At 39.2% G+C, this 24382-nt stretch overlaps 1 protein-coding gene across 1 annotated transcript in view; it reads right to left on the bottom strand.

Moving 5' to 3' along the window:
• The window catches only part of LOC116268656 (unconventional myosin-Va-like), a 213476-nt gene that overhangs the window by 58789 nt on the left and 130305 nt on the right, over positions 1-24382 (bottom strand). Inside the window, exons 12-22 of the mRNA XM_031668673.1 lie at positions 23677-23817; positions 21033-21158; positions 19606-19689; positions 15941-16102; positions 14875-14972; positions 12297-12383; positions 12100-12208; positions 8813-9024; positions 7770-7926; positions 3394-3633; positions 1488-1736 (exon numbers count right to left, since the gene is read on the bottom strand). Of these exons, the coding sequence (XP_031524533.1) occupies positions 1488-1736; positions 3394-3633; positions 7770-7926; positions 8813-9024; positions 12100-12208; positions 12297-12383; positions 14875-14972; positions 15941-16102; positions 19606-19689; positions 21033-21158; positions 23677-23817 (1665 nt within the window). The remainder of the gene's footprint in view (positions 1-1487; positions 1737-3393; positions 3634-7769; positions 7927-8812; positions 9025-12099; positions 12209-12296; positions 12384-14874; positions 14973-15940; positions 16103-19605; positions 19690-21032; positions 21159-23676; positions 23818-24382) is intronic.

Genomic DNA, 24382 nt, shown 5'->3' with positions numbered 1-24382 from the left:
GCTTGAGGCTAGGAGTTCAAGACCAGCCTACACAACATAGGAATGTCTGAATTAATGGTAGTCCCTACAGCTATCTCTGTGAAAAGAGGAGAAAATGAAATGAAATGAAAGAAGACATGTGAATCTGCTTGTGTGTTTATTCTACCAGACTAGAAAGGCAAGAACTTGGCTTTAAAGTGGAAAGGAGAATCTTCCCACCACACTTAAATACTGGACGGATTCTGAGGAATCAGAAGCTGGAAAGCTTCCGTGGTTTTGGGAGACTTAAAGGAAGAAAAGAGATCTTAAACATTCAAGAGTATCTTTATGAGTGCACGTCTGAGTTCTGAGGGAACAAACTTGCCGTATCAAAACAACATTACATAAAACAGAAAAGAATCTCACCTTTTGGCACTGCTGTTTCTATATATAGAGTACAGATCTAGAGATATAGCAGGAATTACTTTATTGGAACCTCGAATGCGATGGAAGGACTGCAATTTTACCAGCCACCCTACCCTAACCGACCTGCATCTAAGTTCCTGCTGTGGTTCTCACTGCATATGCTGCTATTCACATTTAGAAGCCAGTACAGACAAACCATATCAGGATTCTTGCCAGCAGTTACAGCTGACACAGGCAAGTCTGTTTTCATTTAAAGTTGGTAATACCAGTGGAATCTCTGAAAATTGATTACTTTTTTCCAGGAAGCCTAATGTTGAGGTACTTTTACAAATGTTTCAGCAGTACATCTCATTACTACTTGATAATCTTAATGTCTTCTATACTTAATAAAGTTTTGATATGTTAATACAAATTTGTAGCATGCAAGTACTGGTCAATCTGAAAGCATTTTGTGGGGAGGGTTCCATCTGCATAAAGCTATTGGTTGCAATCACTGTGCATTTAGATTTCTCCTGCTTGGACTTCTTAATATAGCCTTAATGCAGGCTTCCACAAGGATCCCTACCATTAGGTACTAAATATTATGCCTAATGTTCCATTATTGGAACACTAAGTATGTGGGAGTTATTTATATCCTACTGCTCAAGGTCATTGCCAAAGATTGATTCTGCAATTCAAAAAACTGCAACCTTAGGCATAAATGGGTTAATCACATTAACCTTACTGAAGAAAAAGGAGTCTATGCCCCAGACTGACTGTTTTTTTTTTTTTAAAGGAGTCTATGCCCCAGATGGACTTCTTTTATTTTTATTTTTATTTTTTATTTTAATATACGAGTGTTAGTAGGTACTTGGCCATTCTCTCCTAAAAATACTGCTCTGCCTCTGTTCTTATTAGAGTCAAAAGTTCTGCTAAAAGACCTGCAGCCCACTCATTCATAATGTGAAATAAACACTTAGGAAACAGTAATAATTAACAGTAATTCAACTAAAATTTGTACTACATTTCTAATAAAACCAACAGTGAGTCACATGGACCAAGTCATGATGACAGCACATTTCCTTTGTGTATGGAGTAGACAGGGATATGGACATTATTCCTACCTGCTCTGTTTCTTGTTTGTATTGATCTGCACGTTCCTCAATGCATTTTTTCTCTGAACGAGTTTGCTCCAGGTCTTTCCGGAGCTTGGCAATTTCTTCCTGCAGACTAAGAACCCGCCCAGTGGCAACTTTCGCTTCCTCTTCACTTAGTTGAAGACGTTCTAAGTCACTTCGTAGTTTCTCAGTCTCAGAGTTGTATATTCCTTCCAGATTGGTTAGTTTCTCCACAAGGCATTTGTAGTCTTTGTTCTTTAAACATACACACAAATAACAATATGTATTTAGTGAGAAAACCATGCTTATTCATCATATTCATGCTGTATCATCATAACACTGATATAGTATCTAACCAAAATACTAACTACAACATTTGCAATAGCACAACCAATACCTTCTAGGTGACACAAAGAAAGAGGAAAACAGGGACAAATAATTCAATTCTGTTTGATGGGGTAAGCAAGACAGATGTGATTTTCTCATAGTCACAAGGTGAATTACATAGTAAATTCTTAATTTCCTGATTCTTAACTCAGAAATAGGAGGATCTATACTTGTTTTTGAAAACAGAACAAAATGTTGCTAAAAACCATGTAGTAGCTTAGTGATGCATAAGAATGATTAAAACAGCCTCAAAATCACAAGTTGGCCAGGTGTAGGGGCCCACACCTATAGTCTCAACACTTTGGGAGGCCAAGGCAGGAGGATCACAAGACAGCAGGAGTTCAAGACCAGCCTGGGCACATAATAAGACCCTGTCTTTATAAAAACTTTTAAAATTAGCTAGACATGGTGGTGTGCACCTGTAGTCCTAGCTACTTGGGAGGCTGAAGCAGGAGGATCACTTGAGCCCAGGAGTTTGAGGCTGTAGTGAGCCGTGACTGCACCACTGCACTTTAGCCTGGGTGACAAGGTGAGACTCTGTCCCAAAAAAAAAAAAAAACACACACACGCACACACAAATTTCTCACAAATCTTTGTTTACTACCTCAAAATTTCTCCCTGCTACTCAGAAAATCTTTCCTCCCATTTCATTCTGATCTCTGTTTTGTTTTGCTCTCCTTAGCATTTTTATATTCTTAACTACCTTTATATCATTTACACGTGCTAAAATATTAGTAACTATCTTCAATCAATCAAACTTTTATCTCTGCAACAGACTGCAAGTTCATCAGAAGCATGAACATCTTCCTGCTTCTTTTGCTATTTCAATGCTAAACAACTCATCTGTAAAATAAACATGATACCACACGAAAATAAATGATAATTATGACAGAGCATTACAAAGTATAAAATACAGTATGCCTGGTTCGAGCTGGTGTTTGAAAAATAAATAACATACAATGTGACTCTTGATCATAAAGGTTTGAAGCATTAGTAGATCTGTGTTCTCAAAAATAATTTCCTGCCAGGCATGGTAGCTCATGCCTGTAATCCCAGCACTTTGGGAGGCTGAGGCAGGAGGATTGCTTGAGACAACAGCCTGGCAACATGAGATCCTGTTTCTACAAAATAAAAAAATTAGCTGGGTGTGGTAGTATGTGCCTGTAGTCCCAGATACTCAGAAGGCTGTAGTGGGAGGATCACTTGAGCCCAGGAGATTGAGGCTGTAGTGAGCTGTGAACATGCCACTGAACTGTAGCCTGGGTGACAGAGAGAGTGAGACCCTGTCTCAAATAATAGTAACAATAATAATAATAATAATAACAACTTCCTGCCTTAGTTTTTGCAATTGTGATCCACCTTATGAGTTATAATTACTTTCATGCTTATTATAGAAATAAATACGGTCATAATTTTACTTTTTACTAAGACCGAAGGGTAAAGTCAAAGAAAAACAACATTGAAAATAATCCCGGTGGATTTCTTCGGGCATACCCCACTCTCAGGGCCCCTCTGTGAAACACACCTGCTCATCAACTTTGCGCTGCAGCTGCATGATCTTGTTCTCCATGCCGATGTGCAGCTTCTTATAGCGCTCCACTGAGCGAGCCTCGATTTTGAGCTTCTTTAGCTCACGCTTGGCCATCATCCGCCGGAAGCAGCACTGAAGGTAGATGATGGCATGCATGCTCCTCTTGTAGTGTGTGCGGGCCAGCCAGCCCCGGACTCGCTTTTGAATGATGACTGCTTTGTGCTCACGGAGTATCTGCAGAAAAGGATAAGGGAAAGCAATGTCAAGACCCTGGACTACACTCGAGATTATCAATCTATGTTGGGCTGAAAATCCATACATTACCTAGAAGAAAAGACACAAAAGTTGAATTGACAATGTACTAGGTAGATTATACATATCATAGATATATGGAGGCCACAAAATTATTTTTAAAAGTGATCTGAAAAGTAGACTTTAGAAGGTGATTTCAGAAACATAATAAAAAGTGTCATATGCACATATTATGTGTTTAATTCTAAGCAGAACATAGATTTGGAAGCTGTCTAAATAAAAAGCACCAGATTACCAAAAGAAAAACAACTTTAATAAGAAAGAAAAAATATATTAGGTTTCTTATTAGTATATGACTTCTGCTGGCAACAGATGATCCTCTATAAAATTAACAGAATCAGGCATCCTGTAAACTATGTGCTACTAAAATAAGAGATATCCCCACCACCCTGACTGCTGATACCACCTCACTACGCATTATTAAGCCTGTGCATGAGGACATGGGGTATGGGCAGCAAACTGTCTGTAGAGGCCAACACTTGAGGTGCTAAAAAGTTTGTAGTGATTTATTGCTTTTTGTTTTTGTTTTTGTTTTTTTTTTTTTTTTTTTTAGAAACTAAAAGATGACACTGTTGTTTACCACATTTGAGGAATACCATTCTAGTGAGGATTTTCCACTGCTATTTCAAATGTAGTAAGGATTCACTTTTGGGATTCAAAGGCAGGAGGGATGGGGCTTTAAAATGAAAGGTAAAAGTAACAAGATGTGAAACAAACTAATCTTACTTTTGATTTCATGTTACATTTCCTAAAAACAATCATGATATTTCCCTAAACTTACAAACAACTTACAACAAAAGTTTGCCTTATGAGATGAATTTGTTGTCACTAAAGAACACCAAACAGAGACCGTGTAAACATTTTCTAGGACAGATGGAGAAGAAATTCTTGAATTTAAGAAGAGGTAGCCAGGCGCAGTGACTCACACCTGTAATCCCAGCACTTTGGGAGGCCAAGGTGGGTGGTTCACATGGGTCAGGAGTTTGAGACCAGCCTGGCCAACATGGTGAAACCCTGTCTCTAATAAAATACAAAAATTAGCTGGGCGTAGTGGCGGGCACCTGTAATCCCAGCTACTCAGGAGGCTGAGGCACGAGAATAGCTTGAACCCAGGAGGGAGAGATTGCAGTGAGCTGAGATCGTGCCATTGCACTCCAGCTTAGGCAACAAGAGTGAAAAGCTCCATTTCAAAAAAAAAAAAAAACAAGAAAGAAAATAAAAGAAAAAGTAAACTAGAAAAATCTGGCACCTGTAGATTTTTATGTTTATAATTTTATGAAGTAACTCTTCCATGATATAAATGATATTTAAATATTATATACTTAAATACTTGTTGGTGATTATTACAAATAGACACAATACACCTCCTATCAAACTCTTTTTTTTTTTGTCTTTTTGAGACTAAGTCCCATTCTTGTTGCCCAGGCTGGAATGCAATGGTGCAATCTCGGCTCACTGCAACCTCCACCTCCCAGGTTCAAGCGATTCTCCTGCCTCAGCCTCCCGAGTAACTGGGATTATAGGCGTGTGCCACCACGACCTGCTAATTTTGTATTTTTAGTAGAGACAAGGTTTCATCATGTTGGTCAGGCTGGTCTCAAACTCCTGACCTCAGATGATCCGCCTGTCTCGGCCTCCCAAAGTGCTGGGATTATTGGCATGAGCCACCGTGCCCGGCCTTATCAAACTCTTAAAATGTAAAATCTCTGAAAGCATCGATTCATATATATAGCAGTTTAATAAGATCATTAAAAGAATACTTTCTATTTTTAGGTTATTGCACTTGATAAAAATAATGACTAAAATGTGTCATCCTAGAAGATACATTTAATAAATAAGTGGTTAACTTTTAAACCATCAAATACAAAGTGAACACAGTTGTTCAGGAGATCTGAGTAGTGTCTTCAGCCCCCTCAAGCCTGCCTTCTGTGGTTGTTTTCCTAATGCGAAGGTAGCCTTCAGTTTTCCTTCAGTGTAGCCACTGCATCGCGCTGCACTGAGGTTGGGAGTTCTGAACGTTCACTGAACATCACAGTCTGGAGGGAGGCCTCTGTCTTATCCGGATGAGTAAGGAGCAACTGGATGAGTCTCAGTGATGGCAAATTAAAGACTTTTAAACTCAAGCAACACAGAGCAGCAAAGTTATTAATGCCAAGTTTCCTGTTCCATTTGCTTCTCCCATGCAACTTTGGACACTGGTCCATTTTTGTAATTTTAGTCAAATGGAAACATTATCTAATCAGAGCTTCCATTTTCAATCTCACTTTCATCATGAGTGAGAGAAATTAATCAACACCTGTACTCTCTTTAAGACCCCCCCCCAAATCTCATGAAGGGGAACCTTGGACCTGAAATACAGCTAGAAGGAGTACTAATGTGATGGCTGTTGGCTTACATGTGAAGAAGCCTCTACGCTGCTACCTTCCACCCTGTCCAGTCACAGTGGGAGCCTGAGCTGGCCAGAGGCTGCTACTGCTAAACCAGTGGCCTCAAAACTCAGCTCAAATGTTCCTAAGGAGAGTAGTGAGGAACACAGGAAGGTAACTAGTTTGGTATATCTGAAAAGCCAACTTCAAACCTCTTCCCTCCCTAAAATCTCACGCCTATATAGAAAGAGCATGAGACTACATAAAAGAGGGGTGAGCAGAAAGATCTGGAGTAGCTATCTTCAAAACACAGCTATTAAATACACTCATTCAAGCCTCATCAGTTTCGAATTTTTTTGTTGTCTAAAATCACTTCAAATAAAAAAGTAAAATAAATAAATAAATATATAAATAGGGCCTAGGTCACACCCATATACTGCCTATGCTTAGAGACCCAAATCACCCTATTAATGCTCCTTCTAATGGTAATGTCCATAGAGTTCTAACATCCAGGATTATATTTCTTGCTTATTTGAAATATATTCTATAGGATAGATTCCCAAACCTTGCCAAAATGAAAGAGATAAAAATCGTTCATCAATGGTCACAGGTGATAATTAAGACTACTCTGGTGACCCCATTAATTATCGCTAGATATAAGATTATTCGTCAAACACTTTTGGAGCATCATACCTGTCAATACAATTTTAACCACATTAATGTTGTAATTTGCCTCCTCTTCACCATGGTAAATTCTTCCAAGGTTGTCTCATTCTTGGAATAATCTTCAACCTGTTTGTCATATATTCTATCTATTCAAAGTTCTCTGTAGTCATCTGAGTAGTGGGCCCCAAAGAAATTAGGTGCTAATCCCTGGAACCTGCAAATGTTAACTTATTCAGAAAAACGGCCTTTGCAGATGTGATTAGGTTAAGGGTCTTCAGATGGGAGGATTATCCTGGATCACATGGGTGGAACCTAAATGCTATCATAATTATTCTTATAAGAGGCAGATAGAAGAATCAGATACACAGAGGAGAAAATGCTGTGAAAACAGAGGCTGAGACTGGACTGATGCGGCTACAAGCACAGGAATGCTGGCAGCCACTAGAGGCTGCAAGAGGCCAGGATTCTCCCCTGGAGCTTCTAGAGGGAGAGCAGCCTGCTGACAACTTGATTTTGTCCCAGTGATAATGATTTTGGACTTCTGGTCTCCAGAACTCTGAGAGAATTCATTTCGGTTGTTTTAAGGTAACAAGTTTGTGGTAATTTATTATAGCAACCATAGTAAACTAACATACTTTTTTTTTCAAATTATATAAACAAAGAGAAAAAAGGAGGTAAAAGATTTTTTCTCATTTCTTTTTTAATAACTATATGTGATTATTTAGTATTTTAAAATGCATTTCAGGCTGGGCATGCGCACAGTGGCTCACACTTGTAATCTCAGCACTTTGGAAGGCCATAGTGGGAGGACTGCTTGAGGCCAGGAGTCTGAGGCTGCAGTGTACTATGACTGCACCACTGCACCCCAGCCAGGGTGACAGAGCGAGATCCTATTTCTAAAAAAGAATTTTTAAAAATAAACAAATAGCATTTTAATAGCTGGTTGTCCCCATACAGTTCCTACATTCATCGTAGCCCCTGTAATGCTAATAGAATGAATAAACAAAGTTGAAAATAATGCCTCACCTTGCGATACCTATTTCTGGCCAAGAAGCCTCGCAAGTAAGACTGAAGAACGATAGTGGCAGCTCGTCTAATCTTGTACCTCCTGCAGACCACAAACATGCGCCAGTACTTTTGAATGATGGTTGCTGCCTTGGTTCTGCGCAGAAACTTAGCATAGCTGGCCAAAGAAAATAATATTATGTTGTCAGTAATCAGAAAAAAATGCAGGAATACATGCTAGAGAAACGTAAAGAGTGTCACTGTTTTAGGCATAAAGAGTAGTACCTCCATTGTATTATTCTAATAATGTGCATGCTAAGTCAACATTTATATTTACTTACATTTGTATAGCAATTTACAGTTTCCCAAAGTATTTCTGCATTTATTATCTCATCTGAGCCCTCCCTAACTCTGAAAAGTAGGATGGCCCACATTGCCAGATTTTACAAGAAAGCAAAATTCATAAAAGTTCATTCTTTCTACAACAGGATCCATTTACCCTGGGCCATGCCCTCTTTATAGAGCAGACAGACATACACAGTAATCTCATACTTAGTTATCACCATCTTTCTTGGATCTAGCCATTATTAATCTACCATATTTTTCCTGAATTTGTGAGGGTATAAGTTCATGATTAATTCATTTCTACTTATACTTCTCAATTAAAATTAACCTAATATGTAATCACACTAAAGTGTAACTCTCTTCCAGACCCTCTCAGTTAACTGCTCCTGAAAATTATTCAATGAAGTCATTGTTAACTAGCTCATATTCATGACTGTTTTAATTTATACACGATTTCCTCAAGCCCAATATAAAAGTATCAAAAATAAAAATTTTGAGGACATAAGTAAGCAGCAGTTTGTAAATGTTTTGAAGATAAATCTGAATCATTCATATAGCTGAGTGAAATTTTATTCTATTTAGCTGTCCTATGAGTTAATTTGTTGTCCCTTGGAACTAAGAAAAGGTGAGGTGTTATCTTTTCAGGTATGGTGACCACTCAAAACTGTCCTCCGACAGTCAGTTAGATGTGCACTCTAATCTGTCCCCAGGAGACCTACCATCGGGCCTGGTAGCCCCGCACGTATCTCTGCACGGTGATGGCTGCCTTCCGCATGCGTAGGTACTTCTTCCTCAGCAGCCACCCTCGGATGGTCTTCTGGATCCGGATGCAGGCAGCCCTCAGTTTGTCCGCTCTCAATTTTTCTAGATAGGCCACTTGACCGGCACGGAAAAAGATCTTTGTCTTACCAAACTGGTATTTGTCCTTGTCCTATTTTTGGAATAAATTGTATATTCAGAAATAATAATCACATAAATGAAATTTAAAAGAAAAAATGTCTAAAAGCAGAATCAGTAAAGGAATGAATCTATTAGCTAAAACTTGGGCTACATCACAATTAACTAATGGAGCCAGATTTTTAATCCTATGCAAGTTGAGCAAATAGAAGGGATTTTAAGAAAAACTGCAGTTTAAGAGTTATTTTCCAGAATTATTCTACCTGGAATTATTATCTGAGGCCCAAAACTTGGTTGTGGGTTATAGGCAGTTATTATTTGCTTGTTTGTGTTTTAAACATCTCAAGGAAATGGAGATGTTGACTCTCTCTGACTGACCCAGGTTGTAAGGATTACATCGGGCTGTATATTCCATGAGAAGCTGAAGGGACAAAAACACCAGTGTGAAGAATAAGGCAGGAAGAAACGCATATGAAATAAAATTCAAATAAAAACCAAAAACCAAAATTCTTGGGTATTCATATTGAGTTACATTTCTAAACAGTTATCTCTTGGCTTTATCAATAATATCTGAAAACAAACTAATAAAACCCCATTAATATGTTTAAAATCCTACAAATTGGCCAGGCGTAGTGGCTCACGTGTGTAATCCTAGCACTTTGGGAGGTCAAGGCGGGTGGATTGTGAGGTCAGGAGATCGAGAACATCCTGGCCAACATGGTAAAACCCTGTCTACTAAAATACAAAAAATTAGCTGGGCATGGTGGCGTGCACCTGTATTCTTGGAGGTACTTGGGAGGCTGAGGCAGGGGAATCGCTTGAACCCAGGAGGTGGAGGTTGCAGTGAGCCAAGATCGCGCCACTGCACTCCAGCCGGCAACAAAGCAAGAATCCGTCTCAAAAAAAAAAAAAATCCTTTTAAACTCCTTTTACAAAAATATAACCATTTATATTACATTGTGATTCACCTTATCTAGAAGTATACAAATCATTAACCATTCTTGCATTAAAGAATGGAATGTATGTATAAGAATCATCACTGTGATCTCAAATTCTTTCTTTTTTTTTTTTTTTGAGACGAGTCTCACTCTGTCTCCCAAGCTGGACTACAGTGCTGTGATCTCGGCTCACTGCAGCCTTCGCCTTCTGGGTTCAAGCGATACTCCTGCCTCAGGTTCCTGAGTAGCTGGGATTATAGGTGAGCACCACCACGTCCAGCTAATTCTTATATTTTTAGTGGAGACAGGGTTTCACCATGTTGGCCAGGGTGGCCACAAACTGGGCCTCAAGCAGTCCACCCGCCTTGGCCTCCCAAAGTGCTGGGATTAAGGGCATGAGCCACCATGCTCGGCCATGTGATCTGAAATTCTAACGGAAAACAGAGAAAACCATTTTTCCCTATAAGTAGATATCTTGTCATGTCTCATACATGAAACCAAAAAATCAAAAACATCCACATATACCTAAAAAATCTAAAATTATTTCAATTTAAATCAATAAAGTTTACATAGGAACCCTAGCTAGAAAAGCGGTCCTTACCCCTGACCCGCTTCACACCTCACACCAGTCCTGCCTCCATCTTTCAGCCTCCTCTGCCTAAATTCCCGCAAAGCCCTGATCAGGCCTGAAGTGGCCTGGGTGAGGGGACCAGGCATAGGCCTGTTCCTACTTTCTGCTCTACATTCCCACCTGAACACAGGTTAGAAGGGGATTGGGCAGGCTGTGCACAGTGGCTCACACCTGTAATCTCAGCACTTTGGGAGACTGAGGCAGGCAGATCACGAGGTCAGGAGTTTGAGACCAGCCTGGCCAACATGGTAAAATCCTGTTTCTACTAAAAATATAAAAATCAGCTGGGTGTGGTGGTGCACACCTATAATCCCAGCTACTGGGGAGGCTGAGGCAGGAGAATGGCTTGAATCCAGGAAGTAGAGATTGCAGTGAGCCGAGATCATGCCACTGCACTCCAGCCTGGGTGAAAGAGCAAGACTCTGTCTCAAAAAAAAAAAAAAAAAAAAAAAAGGGAATTGGTACAAACTTAAAAAGCCCCAGTTAAAAAAAAAAAAAAGCATTATTGAGGAAGTGAACTTAGCTCTTTCAAGGAAAAAATATTACTAACAACAAAGGGGCATTACATTTAGTTCAGAGCTAGTAATTATCATCAATTAGCTCAAAGTGAGGTACTCCATCTAGGCTAGTGTTAACCAAGTGAAAATATTTTTTTAAAAACCTTTCATGAATCTTTAATTCTCTAAGACCAAGATCAGTAGTTCTCAAAATGTAGTCCTCAGACAGCATCAGTATCACCCGGGAAATGCAAATTCTTGCGCCCACCTCAGACCTACTGAATCAGAAATTCTGATGGCGGGGCCCAGAAATCTGTATTTTAACAAGCATTCCAGGTCACAGTAAAGTTGCAGAACTCTTTAGCCTGGCCTGCAAGACTCTCTGTAACATCAACCTACATTTCCTAACCATTTCTCTACTGTCCCATACACAAATCTCACACTGCAAAAAACTGTTTTCTCAGCAAACCCTACGCTTACCTTGCTTTTTACTCCCTCTTATAATATTCTCCTTCCATTTTTGCATAACCTTACCCATTCTCAGGGTCTGACTTAAAACACACCTCTTTCATGAAATCTCTCCTTCCCATAGCTAGACGTGGCTTTGTCATCCCAATTTCTTGTTCCACTCATTCAGCATTTGATATAGACACTACGGTTAAGTATTATACTTGTCTTCAAAAAGTATTACTTTCCAAGTAAGACTATATTACCTGAGAACAAGACTTATTTTTTCTTAATCACACAGCATTTGGCCTGGTGTCTTCCAGAAGTAAGTACTAGGTACATTTTTATTAATAATAATCAAACTGTCTAAGAAGAATGTGTCTCAAGTGTGGGTCCAGGCCTCACAGCTCTGCCTCCTGACAGTGGACCATCATCCTCACTAGTTTCAGCATTCTAAACACAGTAGCGTGCCCCTCTCAGATCCCACCCTGAAATGATCTGGACTAGGAAAATTTTATACAAAAGTTCCTGGGGCTCTCCAAGGTCAGAACCACAAGGCCTTCCGCTCAGATGACCGTAAGTGAAATCTTTCTTACCAGTATCAGTTTCTCTAACACATTCTTGCATGTTTGCTTTCTGTCACTCAGCACATCTTTCTGCTTCATTAGGACACGGTAGCGGCTGAAAAATTCTTGGTAAGTCCACCTATTAAAAGAAAACCATCTGAGTTTACTTAAAGAACTAGGATCTTCTCCCATTAGGACCCCTTACATCTGAAAAATGCCAGGCTCACCGTGAGGGGAAACCAGCCGCACTGATTCGGATGGTTTCCAGGACACCGCAAGCTCTCAGTTGCTGCACTGCCCTCTTCTCATCAAACCTACACATAAAAATTAAAGCCATTAATCCACAAAGAACCTGGCTGGTGGCCACAAATTACTCTCCTCAGTCAGGGTGTAATTGCGCCACTGCACTCCAGTCTGGGCGATAGAGTGAGACTTTGTCTCAACAACAAGAAGAAAGTCCACTGAGCACATTTAAAACAACACAACATGGCCAGGTGCAGTGGCTCACGCCTGTAATCCTAGCACTTTAGGAGGCTGAGGTGGGCGGATCACGAGGTCAGCAGTTTGAGACCAGCCTAGCCAACATGGTGAAACCCTGTCTCTACGAAAAATACAAAAATTAGCCAGGCATGGTGGCGGGCACCTGTAATCCCAGCTACTCCAGAGGCTGAGGCAGGAGAATCACTTGAACCTGGGAGGCGGAGGTTGCAGTGAGCCGAGGCCGCGCCATTGCATTCCAGCCTGGGCGACACAGCGAGACTCCGTCTAAAAAACAGCAGCAGCAGCAACAACAACACAACATTCCTTTGTACTTTGCCCATACTCATTTCATGGCATGGCCTGACAAGAAGCTCTCAGAAGTCATTAGATCAGTATACAGAGCTCCCCTGGAATAAAGACTGGTCAACCCTGGAAATTTCTCTAACAGGAAGCACAAATTAAATATGCCTCATTCAGTTATATTTTTTAAAAAATTACTACAGTTCTAAACCTCGTGTCCACATCAATGAACAAGATTTTTATTTTGTATTACATTTTGTATTTATTTCACTCTAGGCAAATGGCATCCTCAAGCTAAATTGGCACTGAAGAGGAAGTATTAAGGTTTCCCTTCGGCCAAATGATTGCTCCTGTGACTTCCATAGTTAAGCTCTGAGTGATCCATCTAGGCCTCCCCTGTGCTATCTTTTCAGGTGTTCTGTTGGTGTGGAAGATGGGGTTGGTTGATAAAAAGTCATGGTCCTGAGGGCTGTCCAGGACAGAGACCCAAGTGTAGCAGCTTCTTCCTGCTTCCCACTTCTTCCATGAAGGACTTCTTGGTGATGAAGCAGACAGAAAGACAGCAGTCCTTCAGAACTGCCCTCCAGTCTAAGGCAGAATCTCCAGACAGCAGGACTGGCACAGGGGTATGGAAAAGTGCACTCATACACTATGGAGGGGGTGGGGGGTGGGAGCTATTACAACCTTTTTAAGTGTGCCTGGTCTTTGACCTATAAATTCCAGTTCTAGAATCACATTATTCCAATGAGATAATCAGACAAATACACAAAAATGTTTGGCACAGGATGTTTATTATAGCATTGTTGGAACAACTTAAATGGCCATCAGTAGGAACTAATTTAAATAAATGATACTATGTCTATACAATGGAATACTCTGTAGTCATTATGATTATGTGATTTTTATTTACCAAAAGGGAAAGTGTTCACAATCTATTAAAAGTAAAGACTAAACAGCAATCATAGCACAAGGCCCCTCCTTTTGTGTGTGTGTGTGTGTGTGTGTACTTTTAGTAGAGACAGGATTTCACCATGTTGGCCAGGCTGGTTTTGAACTCCTGACCTCAAGTGATCCACCTACCTTGGCCTCCCCAAGTGCTGGGATTACAAGTGTGAGCCACTGCACCCAGTTGATGGATGCTTTTTCATTTATTTTTATACTATTCTGTATTTCCTGAAAACTGTCTTTACAATGTACATGTATTACTCTTAAAATTAGAAAAATAGGCTGGGCATGGTGGCTCACGCCTGTAATCCCAGCACTTTGGGAGGCCGAGGGGGGCAGATCATGAAGTCAGGAGTTCAAGACCAGCCTGGCCAAGATGATAAAACTCCATCTCCACTAAAAATACAAAATTAGCTGGGCGTGGTGGTGCATGCCTGTAATCCCAGCTACTCGGGAGGCTGAGGCAGGAGACTTGCTTGAACCTGGGAGGCAGAGGTTATGGTAAGCCGAGATCACACTATTGTACTCCAGCCAGGGCAAGAAGAGCGAAACTCTATCTCAAAATAAATAAATAAATACATAAAATTAGAAAAATATTTCTGTTTTGTAAAAACAAATCTCCAGAAAGATTGATTCTCCCTTCATGCATGGTATCTAAAGCAGGAGGAGGTGTGGTAAAAACAGACACCCTTTGATAATTTCAACAGTGGAGAAGCAGCAGGTAAGCATTTGCCAAACAGCCTTGTCCTAGCCAGCGCTGGTTCCACCTAATGCCCAAATCAACAAAAATCCCAGAGAGATCAACTGAAGAAAATTCAAAACAGAAAACAGAACCAGAATGCTTGGTTGACCTCAACTTTTCAAATCTTCAGAAGGCTGATAATTTATTCTCACATTCTCAAAAGGGACAAAAACTGAAAAAATAATCTACTGACTAATGGTTTCCCTCTACAAGACATGAAGACTTACCCAAGTATTTTTTTCGTTATAAAAATGTAAGGAAAATATTGGTTTGCTTGGTTGGTTTGGCACTTCTTACAAGATATATACTTTTTCATTGGGTAGTTCAGAAATACTTACGTGAATGGGAACTTGAAGTCATTAGGCTTGATACAGCGCACATAGTGAGGGGTAGTGGCATTGAGTGTCTCCATAAGCAGGTGCAGGGAGTTTCTGAACTGCATGAAAAAGGGCAGAAGCGGGTATCAAGGATTTGTCCAAAGTCAAAGATGAGGTAAAACCATGGGAAATTCTCTTCCTATGACACTAATGGAGATAACTCTGCCACTTATAAACTTGACCCATCTTCAGAAGAGGAGCTGCCACAAAACAAGAATGCTAGGGCTTTTGGTTAAAATTTGCCTAAATTCTACCATTTTCATGCTTACTCTAGTAAATATAGATTCCTATACTCCCACTCCTTTTCCCCACAGGAAGCTACAGAAATCTGTTATGAGCTGTCATATGTAACTAACAATATAACCTTCCTTTAAGGCCATTTAATCACATAAAGTGGGAATTTTGATGGAAGATACTGGAAAACGTAGCAGATGACTTAAAAGAGTATAGGTAATGAGTGAGAGAATGACAAAGGATAGGCAGAGAGGAGTTAAAATTAGGGACCTAGGATCAGGACTAGAGGCTGTGGACCTGGGTCAGGCCCTGTTCCTATCTACACCAGGCACAGGGTCACATGCACAGGAGAGCAAGCTGAGGAGCGCTCAGCCTCCATTCAAAGCCCTACTCCCTGTTCAGGCACTAAGCATGTATGTAACATTTCCCACTCTCAGAGAACATAAGACATCAAAGAAAGGTGAGGGCCCTGTTCTGAAGGAGCTGACTGAGGCACCATACAAATACAGAGACAAAACAAACAGAAAACTAAGCAAAGATGGGGTGGTCTGAGAGAGATGACATGCACTAGAAGAATTAAACTGTAGAGGAAATTATTCAGGGAAAGGCTTATGCAGTCACAGGTCTAAAATTGGGTGGAGAAGAGTTTTAGTGGATGGTGTCGTATGATATTACAGTGAAAGCTCTAGGCTCTCCTTAACTGAGGATCCCACCTGGGAGGCTGAAGAGGGAAGATCTGAGGTTTCAGATGAGCCAGAAAGGAAGGAGCCTGGCAGCAGCTCCCTGAACTCACCTGATGCCCCACTGTTTTCTTGTGCTCTTTGGCCATCTGGCCTGGTCTGCCTTTGGTGGGCTTTGCAGGAATGCGTGTAAGGGGTGTGTGCCCTGAGGAGGTGGCTGAGGTTGGACTGATGGCCTTCTCATCATCTTGAAATAGTTCTGGTAGCATCTTAAACTAAGTCAGAAACAGTATAAGGAAATTACATTCTAAACCAAACTTGAACATAAACCTTCACAAAATACGTATTACAGAGATTCCCTTCCTTAAGTAATCACTGTCAGAGTTACAATCCAGAAAGAGTCACTATCTATGATAAGATCCAAGAATATGAGAGAAAGGTGAGCTAAAAGCTATAAAAAAAAAAAAAAAACATGGAAAAATGCAATAATTCTACAACCGTGTCTGGGGGAAAGCAAAGTCAGAACTACTGCACCTGGACTTGAAAACCTAATCCACAGGAAATGACAAATTTAAACATATTAATGGGCTTGAATTATAGTTATTTTATGGGGAAAATAGTAATTGAAAGCCTTATCACTTCATTTCCACAAACTGTTTTAGCATCAGGTGGAGAAAAACACTAGTCCAAGTTTGCATGTTATTTATCAAGTGTTTACTCACCTGCTTTATTTGTCCGCCTACTAACTTAAGTGCTGAGCACTAACTCAAAAACATCACCGAAAATCTCAGCAGGAAAGGGTCATAAACAAATTCTACAATATTAGAAGGTTTTAAAAGTTATGAATAATAATTTTTGGAAGATAATTTGGGTTACAGAAAAAAAAGTTTAAAACCCTACCCATATCCTATACATTTGATATTTGTTTTCGAGGGATTTATAACTTCAACAAATAATTCCTGTAATCAATTTTGTGTTCTATCAGGTTAGCAATGTGAAAGACTATTATAAGATCTGGTACTCAATAAGCAGGTAGATGATACTAGTCAATACGGTTGGGAGAAATTTTATGGAAAAAAAGAGACTTCAAATGAATCCAAAGGAACATCTTGATGTATGTATATACCTTTACAACAGTGCCACATCCCATATAAATAAAACCAGTTCTTCTAATTAGTCAAGCTATATTTGCAACTACAATTATTTATCTATTAACCTTAATACAACCCATTTAATCTTCATAACAATTCCATAAATTAGATGCTATCATGATTCTATTTTATAGATGAGAGATCTGAGGCATAAACTCAGTAGATGAACTGTGCTTCCCCTTATTAATCAGCTATACGGAAAGTTAAAACTCATTTTAATGGTACTCGGTAGAACTGAAATTTAGTGGTATTTAGTCAAGTTGCAATTTATTTATATGCTTCCTGATATTAGATGTGGCAATGGAAGATTTCTTTATGGTAGAAAAATATCAAATAAGGCACCTTCTGATAAGTTTATAATTCCATATATATATATATTTTTTTTTTTTTAATTCCTTTTCAAGTTGTAAGCTAGAGGCTGCAGGAAAAAAAAGACAAAACACATAAATACACAAACATACTCTACATTGTATTACCACAAAAATAATTCTACTCAAAACACATAACACAGATATTAATCTTCTAAAATTAGTACTTTCAAGAGAACACATTTACACTATGTGATACTGGCTTCTATCAGGTGCAGTGAAATTATGAAGTTCATACCCCTAGATTGGGTTTCAGCAAAGACTGGGAGCAGAGGAAGCCTCCAAGCTATGTTAGGTAAGTCACACACTGTCCCCACTTCAATGGCAACAATGTTACACAGACTGGTGGTCACTGCAAATGATTTGTCAGAACGCATACCCACTTTATGACGACTAAGGACTCAAAAGCCAATTAGAAAACTAAATCAGAATAAAGACAACTGATCAAGGATGCCTCAAGAATGAGAACCTGGCCAGGTGCGGTGGCTCATGCCTGTAATCCCAGCACTTTGGGAGGCCGAGGTGGGTAGTTCCCTTAAGACCAGGAGTTCAAGACCGGCCTGGACAACATGGTGAAACCCCGTCTCGACAAAAAATTAGCCAGGCATGGTGGCGTGCACCTGTAGTCCTAGCTACTTGGGAGGCTGATGTGGAAGGATCACCTGAGCCGGGGAGGTCGAGGCTGCAGTGAGTCCTGTGATCATCACATCACTGCCCTCCAGCCTGAGTGACAGTGAGACACTGTCTCAAAACAACAACAACAACAACAAGAATCAGATGAAAACCTGTGAATGTTCTGTTTCAGCTAAACTACTTTGACAAAGTAATAAAACTAGAATTTTATCATTATTTATAAATCAAATCAATAAAGATCTTTAACTGAATAATACTTAGAGACTGGCATTGTGGGAATTTTCTCTTACATATCAATCCTATAAAACTATAAACAATTAATGCCCAGTGACTGTTAGACACTTTAACCTTTTTTTTTTTGGAGACAGAGTCTCGCTGTCTCCCAGGCTGGAGTACAGTGGCACAATTACGGCTCACTGCAGTCTCAACCTCCCAGGCTCAAGTGACTCTCCCACTCAGCTTCCCAAGTAGCTGAAACTACAGCCATGCACCACCATGCCCAGCTAATTTTTGTATTTTTTTGTAGAGATGGGGTTTTGCCATGTTGCTCAGGCTGATCTTAAACTCCTGGGCTCAAGCAGCCTGCCTGCCTCAGCCTCCCAAAGTGCTGGGATTACAGGCATGAGCTACCACACCTGGTCTCACCTTATTATTTTCTGAAGGTTAAAACTGGGATTTGGTCTTTATGTAATCTTTATATTATCAAAATAATAGATAGGAAAGGTTTTTATTCTAAAAACAAGTCAAAATATTCATATACTATTCCACTGAAGTTAAAAGGATTCTCTTAGAATAAAATAGAAAAACAAAGACTGCCAGTCAGTAATCTAGAAGAATTCACATGAAAATTTTTTATTTTTAGCTGAATACCTGAATATTCATTTTGCTGATCTAAGTAACTGGCTTCCTGCTCTGCTCTCTGTGGGATGAACATGAGCCATGCTCCCCTCCCCATTCTTTCCAGATGGAAGGTCAAGGGATGGAGGAGGGGATCAACCTAGTCATCAATACAATGTAGCCATCACAGCTCTTACCATCTAGAACATTCTTTTCCCTCTAGAAAGCAGTGTCTCTAGTACCTATGCCTAAGAAAAATAACTTCAAAGTGCTTTGGGCCACACCTGGAACTGCACTCAGTGATGATCCAGAGATCAGTTTCCATCTTGATGGAGTGTGTAAGGCCATGTTTCTAGCACCTCCCTTCAAACTGACAGGGCAGAAAGACTGTTTTCTCTCATGGCCTCTCACCAAGGCACAACAGAGTCTAGAACCACTGTGGAGGCAATAATGTCACACAAAACTGAAAGAAACATTGCACAGGAGTTAAAAGCACAGACTCAGCAAGACAGCCTGGATTTTAATTTGGCTTGAAAACTCACTAGCCATGAAGTCTCTGTGTCTCAGGTGCCTCATCCATAAAATGAGAGTCATTAGATGAGTTAGCATTTTTAATACATTTAGAACAGGACCTGACATGCAGCTAAAATAACTTTGACTAACATACTAAGTCTTATATATTTGGTAAACTAAAAACTAAAACTGATTTTTGTTAAAAAATAATTTTTATTGTTAAAAATCTAATGCTTTGAATACCCCCTGGATTACAGTAAGCCTATCCATAGTTACCTTGCTTGATTTAAGAACTTTAATTTGTTCTTCAAAAACGGTGTCTTTATTCTTTTCGAGAAATCCTTCACACTGGTATTCCACCTGAAAACACATGGAAAAATCTCCTTAACCGATAAAACTTTTGAATAGTTATTATAATCATCAATAACAAGAATATTTATTAGTCTCAGGCTATACGATCAGCTCTCAACAAATGGGTATTATCAGTCTTTTCTAAGAAACCAGGGCAATTCCTGTTAAGAAGCATGTTAACTCTAGAATAAAACTCCTCAAATATTGTTTTTTCTAGGAAACAGTGGTAGTGCTGAGTAACTGTGATCTAAAAGATCCTTCCTCTCAGTTAGTGGGTGAGCAGATTCATAAGCAGATCCTCTTCTCCCATGCTGGCCAGAGAGCTCTTCCAAGGCTGACTCCTTGTATCTCCTTCCAACCTAGGTCACCATCAAGCAGGGGTGTTTCCTCTTAGAAGAGATTACAACAGGAGAGAGAATCAGAAGGAACAAATGAGGGTCTGATGGGGACAGAGGTGAAGAGCTGCTGATGGATGAAGGTGAAGGCTGGGGAAATATTGTATGATTTGGTAAAATGGGACTACTTGAGAAGGGACTATTTCTTTTCCAAAACTCCAGCAACTTCAGTTGTCTGCCACTCAAGAGGGTCAAAGCTTGCAAGATAAAACCTTTAGGTGGCCCTAGGGTCATCTCAAGGCTTCTAGATGGAATTAGGGCAGACTTAGAAAGTCCTCAATGCCTAAAGGAGACCCTGTGAAACTTACCCCAAAGCCTACACCACAATCTCCTTGAAATATAAATTACTCTCATTGCTTGTGATTTGCTAAGTACACTATAGAACTTGTGAAGCAGTAAGACAGTATGCCTTATTAGAAGGGACCCAGTGAATCAATTGCAGAGGGTGACAAAAGTCCACAATTGCTATTCTGAAACCCTTGAGATAAGCTATGCTTTAGGACTTGGAATTTTTCAGGCATTTAAGATGTAGTATGTACATGCACCATTTTTTCATATTTCCAGCAAAATGGAAGGCAATGATCTGTAACAAAACATATTCATATTTCTACTGTGAAATATGTAAATATCCAGCCTAACTGTGATAAAGATAGACTATAAATAATCTCATGTTAATTCAGATCAGAGATCAGGTTTAGCTAAATGAGTTATAAAAAAAAAACAACTTAGTTTACAGAGTTTCCTCGATTTCAGAATTATAGACCCATACTTATTTCACAAATAACTCAATGTAGGTTAAAGGAAGAGAAAACCAACATGTCAACACTAAAGATTGCTGTCCCTTGAGCCCTGAAGAATGCAAACATCAGCAAAAGGAAAAAAAAAGATACTCTTGACTATTGACTTTTTTCCACATTTAAGAATTCAAAAAGAAAAAATGATATAAAGCTTCCTTACTTTGTCAGCAAAATGTTGGATGATGAAAGCTTTGTTTGACAGACGAGGCTTTTCAAAGAGTGTACATTTGTTCAAATGTGTGTTGTACAATTTTTGGGCCCAGGTGTCATCTGTGCCTTTAGGCATCTATATTCATGGGAAAAAGGAAGAAAGAAAACAAGCTAAATACTGTGATTCTTCTAATGCATCAGCTGTCAAAAGATCTTTTTTTTTTGGCTTTACCTAAGAACTTTTACAATTCAGTTTAGGAGTTCATTCCTTCCACATTTCATTGTTAGACGCCAACAACCAATTACTAATGAATACCATGACTCAGACCTTCTCATGGGCAACCCAGCCCAATCTTGGGGCAGTTCAATCTGCCTATAAGAAAAATCATGAAACAAATTTTTTGTTGTTGTTGTTTTTTAAACAACAAAAGCTGGCCGGGCATGGTGGCTCAAGCCTGTAATCTCAGCACTTTGGGAGGCCAAGGTGGGTGGATCACCTGTCAGGAGTTTGAGACCAGCCTGACCAGAATGGTGAAACCCCATCTCTACTAAAAATACAAAAAACTAGCCAGGCATGGTGGCGGGCACCTGTAATCCCAGCTACTCAGAAGACTGAGGCAGGAGAATTCCTTGAACCTGGGAGGAGGATGTTGCAGTGAGCAGAGGTCACACCATTGCACTCCAGCCTGGGCAACAAAAGTGAAATTCCTTCTCAAAAAAAAAAAAGCTTCCCATGAAATATCAGGGCTATTATATATGTTTTCAAAATTTTTTTAAACAGAAAGACAAACATTACATGTTCTCATCTATTTGTGGGATCTAAAAATTAAAGCAATTGAACCCATGACTATAAAGAATAGAAAGATGGTTACCAGAGGCTGGGAAGGGCAGCAGGAAGATGGGGGATGGCTAATAGATACAAAAAAAATTAGAATGAATAAGTCCTAGTATTTGATAATAATTTAATTATACATTTAAGAACAAGAATATAATTGGATTGTTTATAACACAAAAGATGAATGCTTGAGGGGATGGATGCCCAATTTTCCATGATGTGATTATTATACATTGCATACCTATACCAAAATATTTTATGTACCTCCATAAACGTATACACCAACCAGGTACCCACAAAATTAAAAATTTAAAAAAATTCTGCCAAATAAAGGTAACATTTGTACATAGTGAAACATTTCTATAATTCAGAAAGATATAAAACGGAGAGTAGTCTTCTCTTGCCATTTCCTCCAACTTAATTATTTCTTCCCCTCTCTCTTTTTTTTTTTTTTTTTTTTTGAGACGGTTTCACTCTTGTCACCCAGACTGGAGTGCAACGGCACAATCTCGGCTTACTGCAACCTCTGCCTCCCAGGCTCAAGTGATTATCCTGCCTCAGCCTCCCAAGTAGCTGCGACTACAGGTGCACACCACCATGCCCAGCTAATTTTTTGTATTATTTTGTAGATGGGGTTTCACCATATTGCCCAGGCTGGTCTCAAACTCCTGAACTCAAATATCTACCCACTCAGCCTCTCAAAGTGCTGGGATTACAGATGTGAGCCCACCATGCCTGGCCTTCTTAAGTCTCCTTGAAGGCATGTATGTGAATAGGGTAATTTTACACACTCCTTGCATTGTTTTCAGCTTTGCAACAATAGCATTCTCTGCGTTATTTATGGCTACTAGATTGTTACTGATTTTTTTGTTATTATTATGACAACTGCCATAGTTTTCTTCTTACATGTATATACCTTAGATACTTTTGCAAGTGTAATCAAAGGTGGAATTCCCAGCAGTTCCATTCCTGGGTCAAGGGTATGTAGTTAAAATTACGATAAATGTTGTCAAATGTCCTATAAAGTATGTTGAATGAATTCATGCTTTTCATCATGAGTATATATGCAATATTCATTTAGTATTATCAAATGAAAGTTATCAAGTCTAAATTTGCCTACTGGATGGGTAAAGAGTGGTGTACCACTTTTGCTTTGGTTTGCATATTTTTAAATCTCAAGTGAGGCTGAGAACCTTTTTGTTACATGCATCCTTAATGTTGTAGGAAGTCTGGGTGCTTAGGAGGGTACACCTGTGCTAAACTGTAACTTCCTGCATATAAACTAAAGAAAAATAAAGAGAAAGAATAGGTTTGCCTAAGATCACTCAGTGGTAAAGCTGGGGATCTAATACTTTTTTCCAACATGCTGCACCTTTAAATATTAAAGATACAACTCCATCCCTTTCAAATATGTCAGTAATATGGAACAACTAGTTAGTTTTACAATTATAACTATTTAGAACTACTATTCAAAATATCTTCTGCACAGTTTCTTGCATTTCTTTAAATAAATTCTATCGCCGAACAAAAAGTATTAAACATAAACAAATTAATAACAAAAGTGGCTAAAATTGGTAGTATCTAGTGTCAATTTTTCATGTAATTTAGAATCGACTGAAAAGAGGAAGGAAATTCTCCTATTTTCACCTGTAATTAGAACTCTTGGGGTCTAGTGTCCCTTCAGAATGAAAGCATTTTCCCTACTTGTCACCACAATGGCATTCCATGATATACTAATGAATCTCTCCTTGAACCCCTTACCTTCTGACCTTGATACATCTATTTTGATAAACCAAGTACCCCAGGGAATCATACTTACCTTGCATTCCTCATCCAGTAAATCTAGAATGCCTAGTTTTGATTCTATAAGATTAATACAAGGCTGATTATCATAAAAATCTATGAGTGTCCATGGAATTTGTTCCTTCATATATTCTTCTTGCTCCAATTTGAAGACATGCTGAAATGAAAAAGAAAAAAAAGCAGTCATTACTGGATCATTGTAACAAAAAATGTAGTCAAGAAACAATGTTTATATAAAACACTAAGATGATACCAACATAATTTGAGATAATCTATGGCTTTCAACAACAACAACCTCATGGGAGAAGCATGATTTACACACAGAGAAAGCAAATAAAACAACAGGAAAACCTCAGCTACGTAGGATTCTTGGTGAACAAGTAAATCTAGGTATTTTAAATAGCTGATCAATGTAGCAATCTTTGTGATCTTTTGATTATGTGTATTTTCAAAGCCACACTATGTATTTTTGGCTTCTTCAGTTATCGTACTGTGCTGCTAACAACATGGGACACAGGAATGCCTTGGCTGGCATTTAACAACTATGTTGATGCCCTCCAGGCTACTGAACCACGCTGGGCAATGCTTTCAGCATAACAAAGTACTTCTCCTAAGGGACTGTGGTGCTGAAGTTCACGTGGCTCAGAATTAGTTAATAATTGGCCTTTCTCGTGACTGCCCTGATTATCTTTGATAGTCATGGAGTCTATGACTCATTTTTC

Source organism: Papio anubis, chromosome 7 (genome assembly GCF_008728515.1).
Source record: "Papio anubis isolate 15944 chromosome 7, Panubis1.0, whole genome shotgun sequence".
NCBI lineage: Eukaryota > Metazoa > Chordata > Mammalia > Primates > Cercopithecidae > Papio > Papio anubis.
The sequence above is the reverse complement of the archived record's forward strand: the minus strand, read 5'-3'. Positions and strand labels throughout refer to the sequence as shown.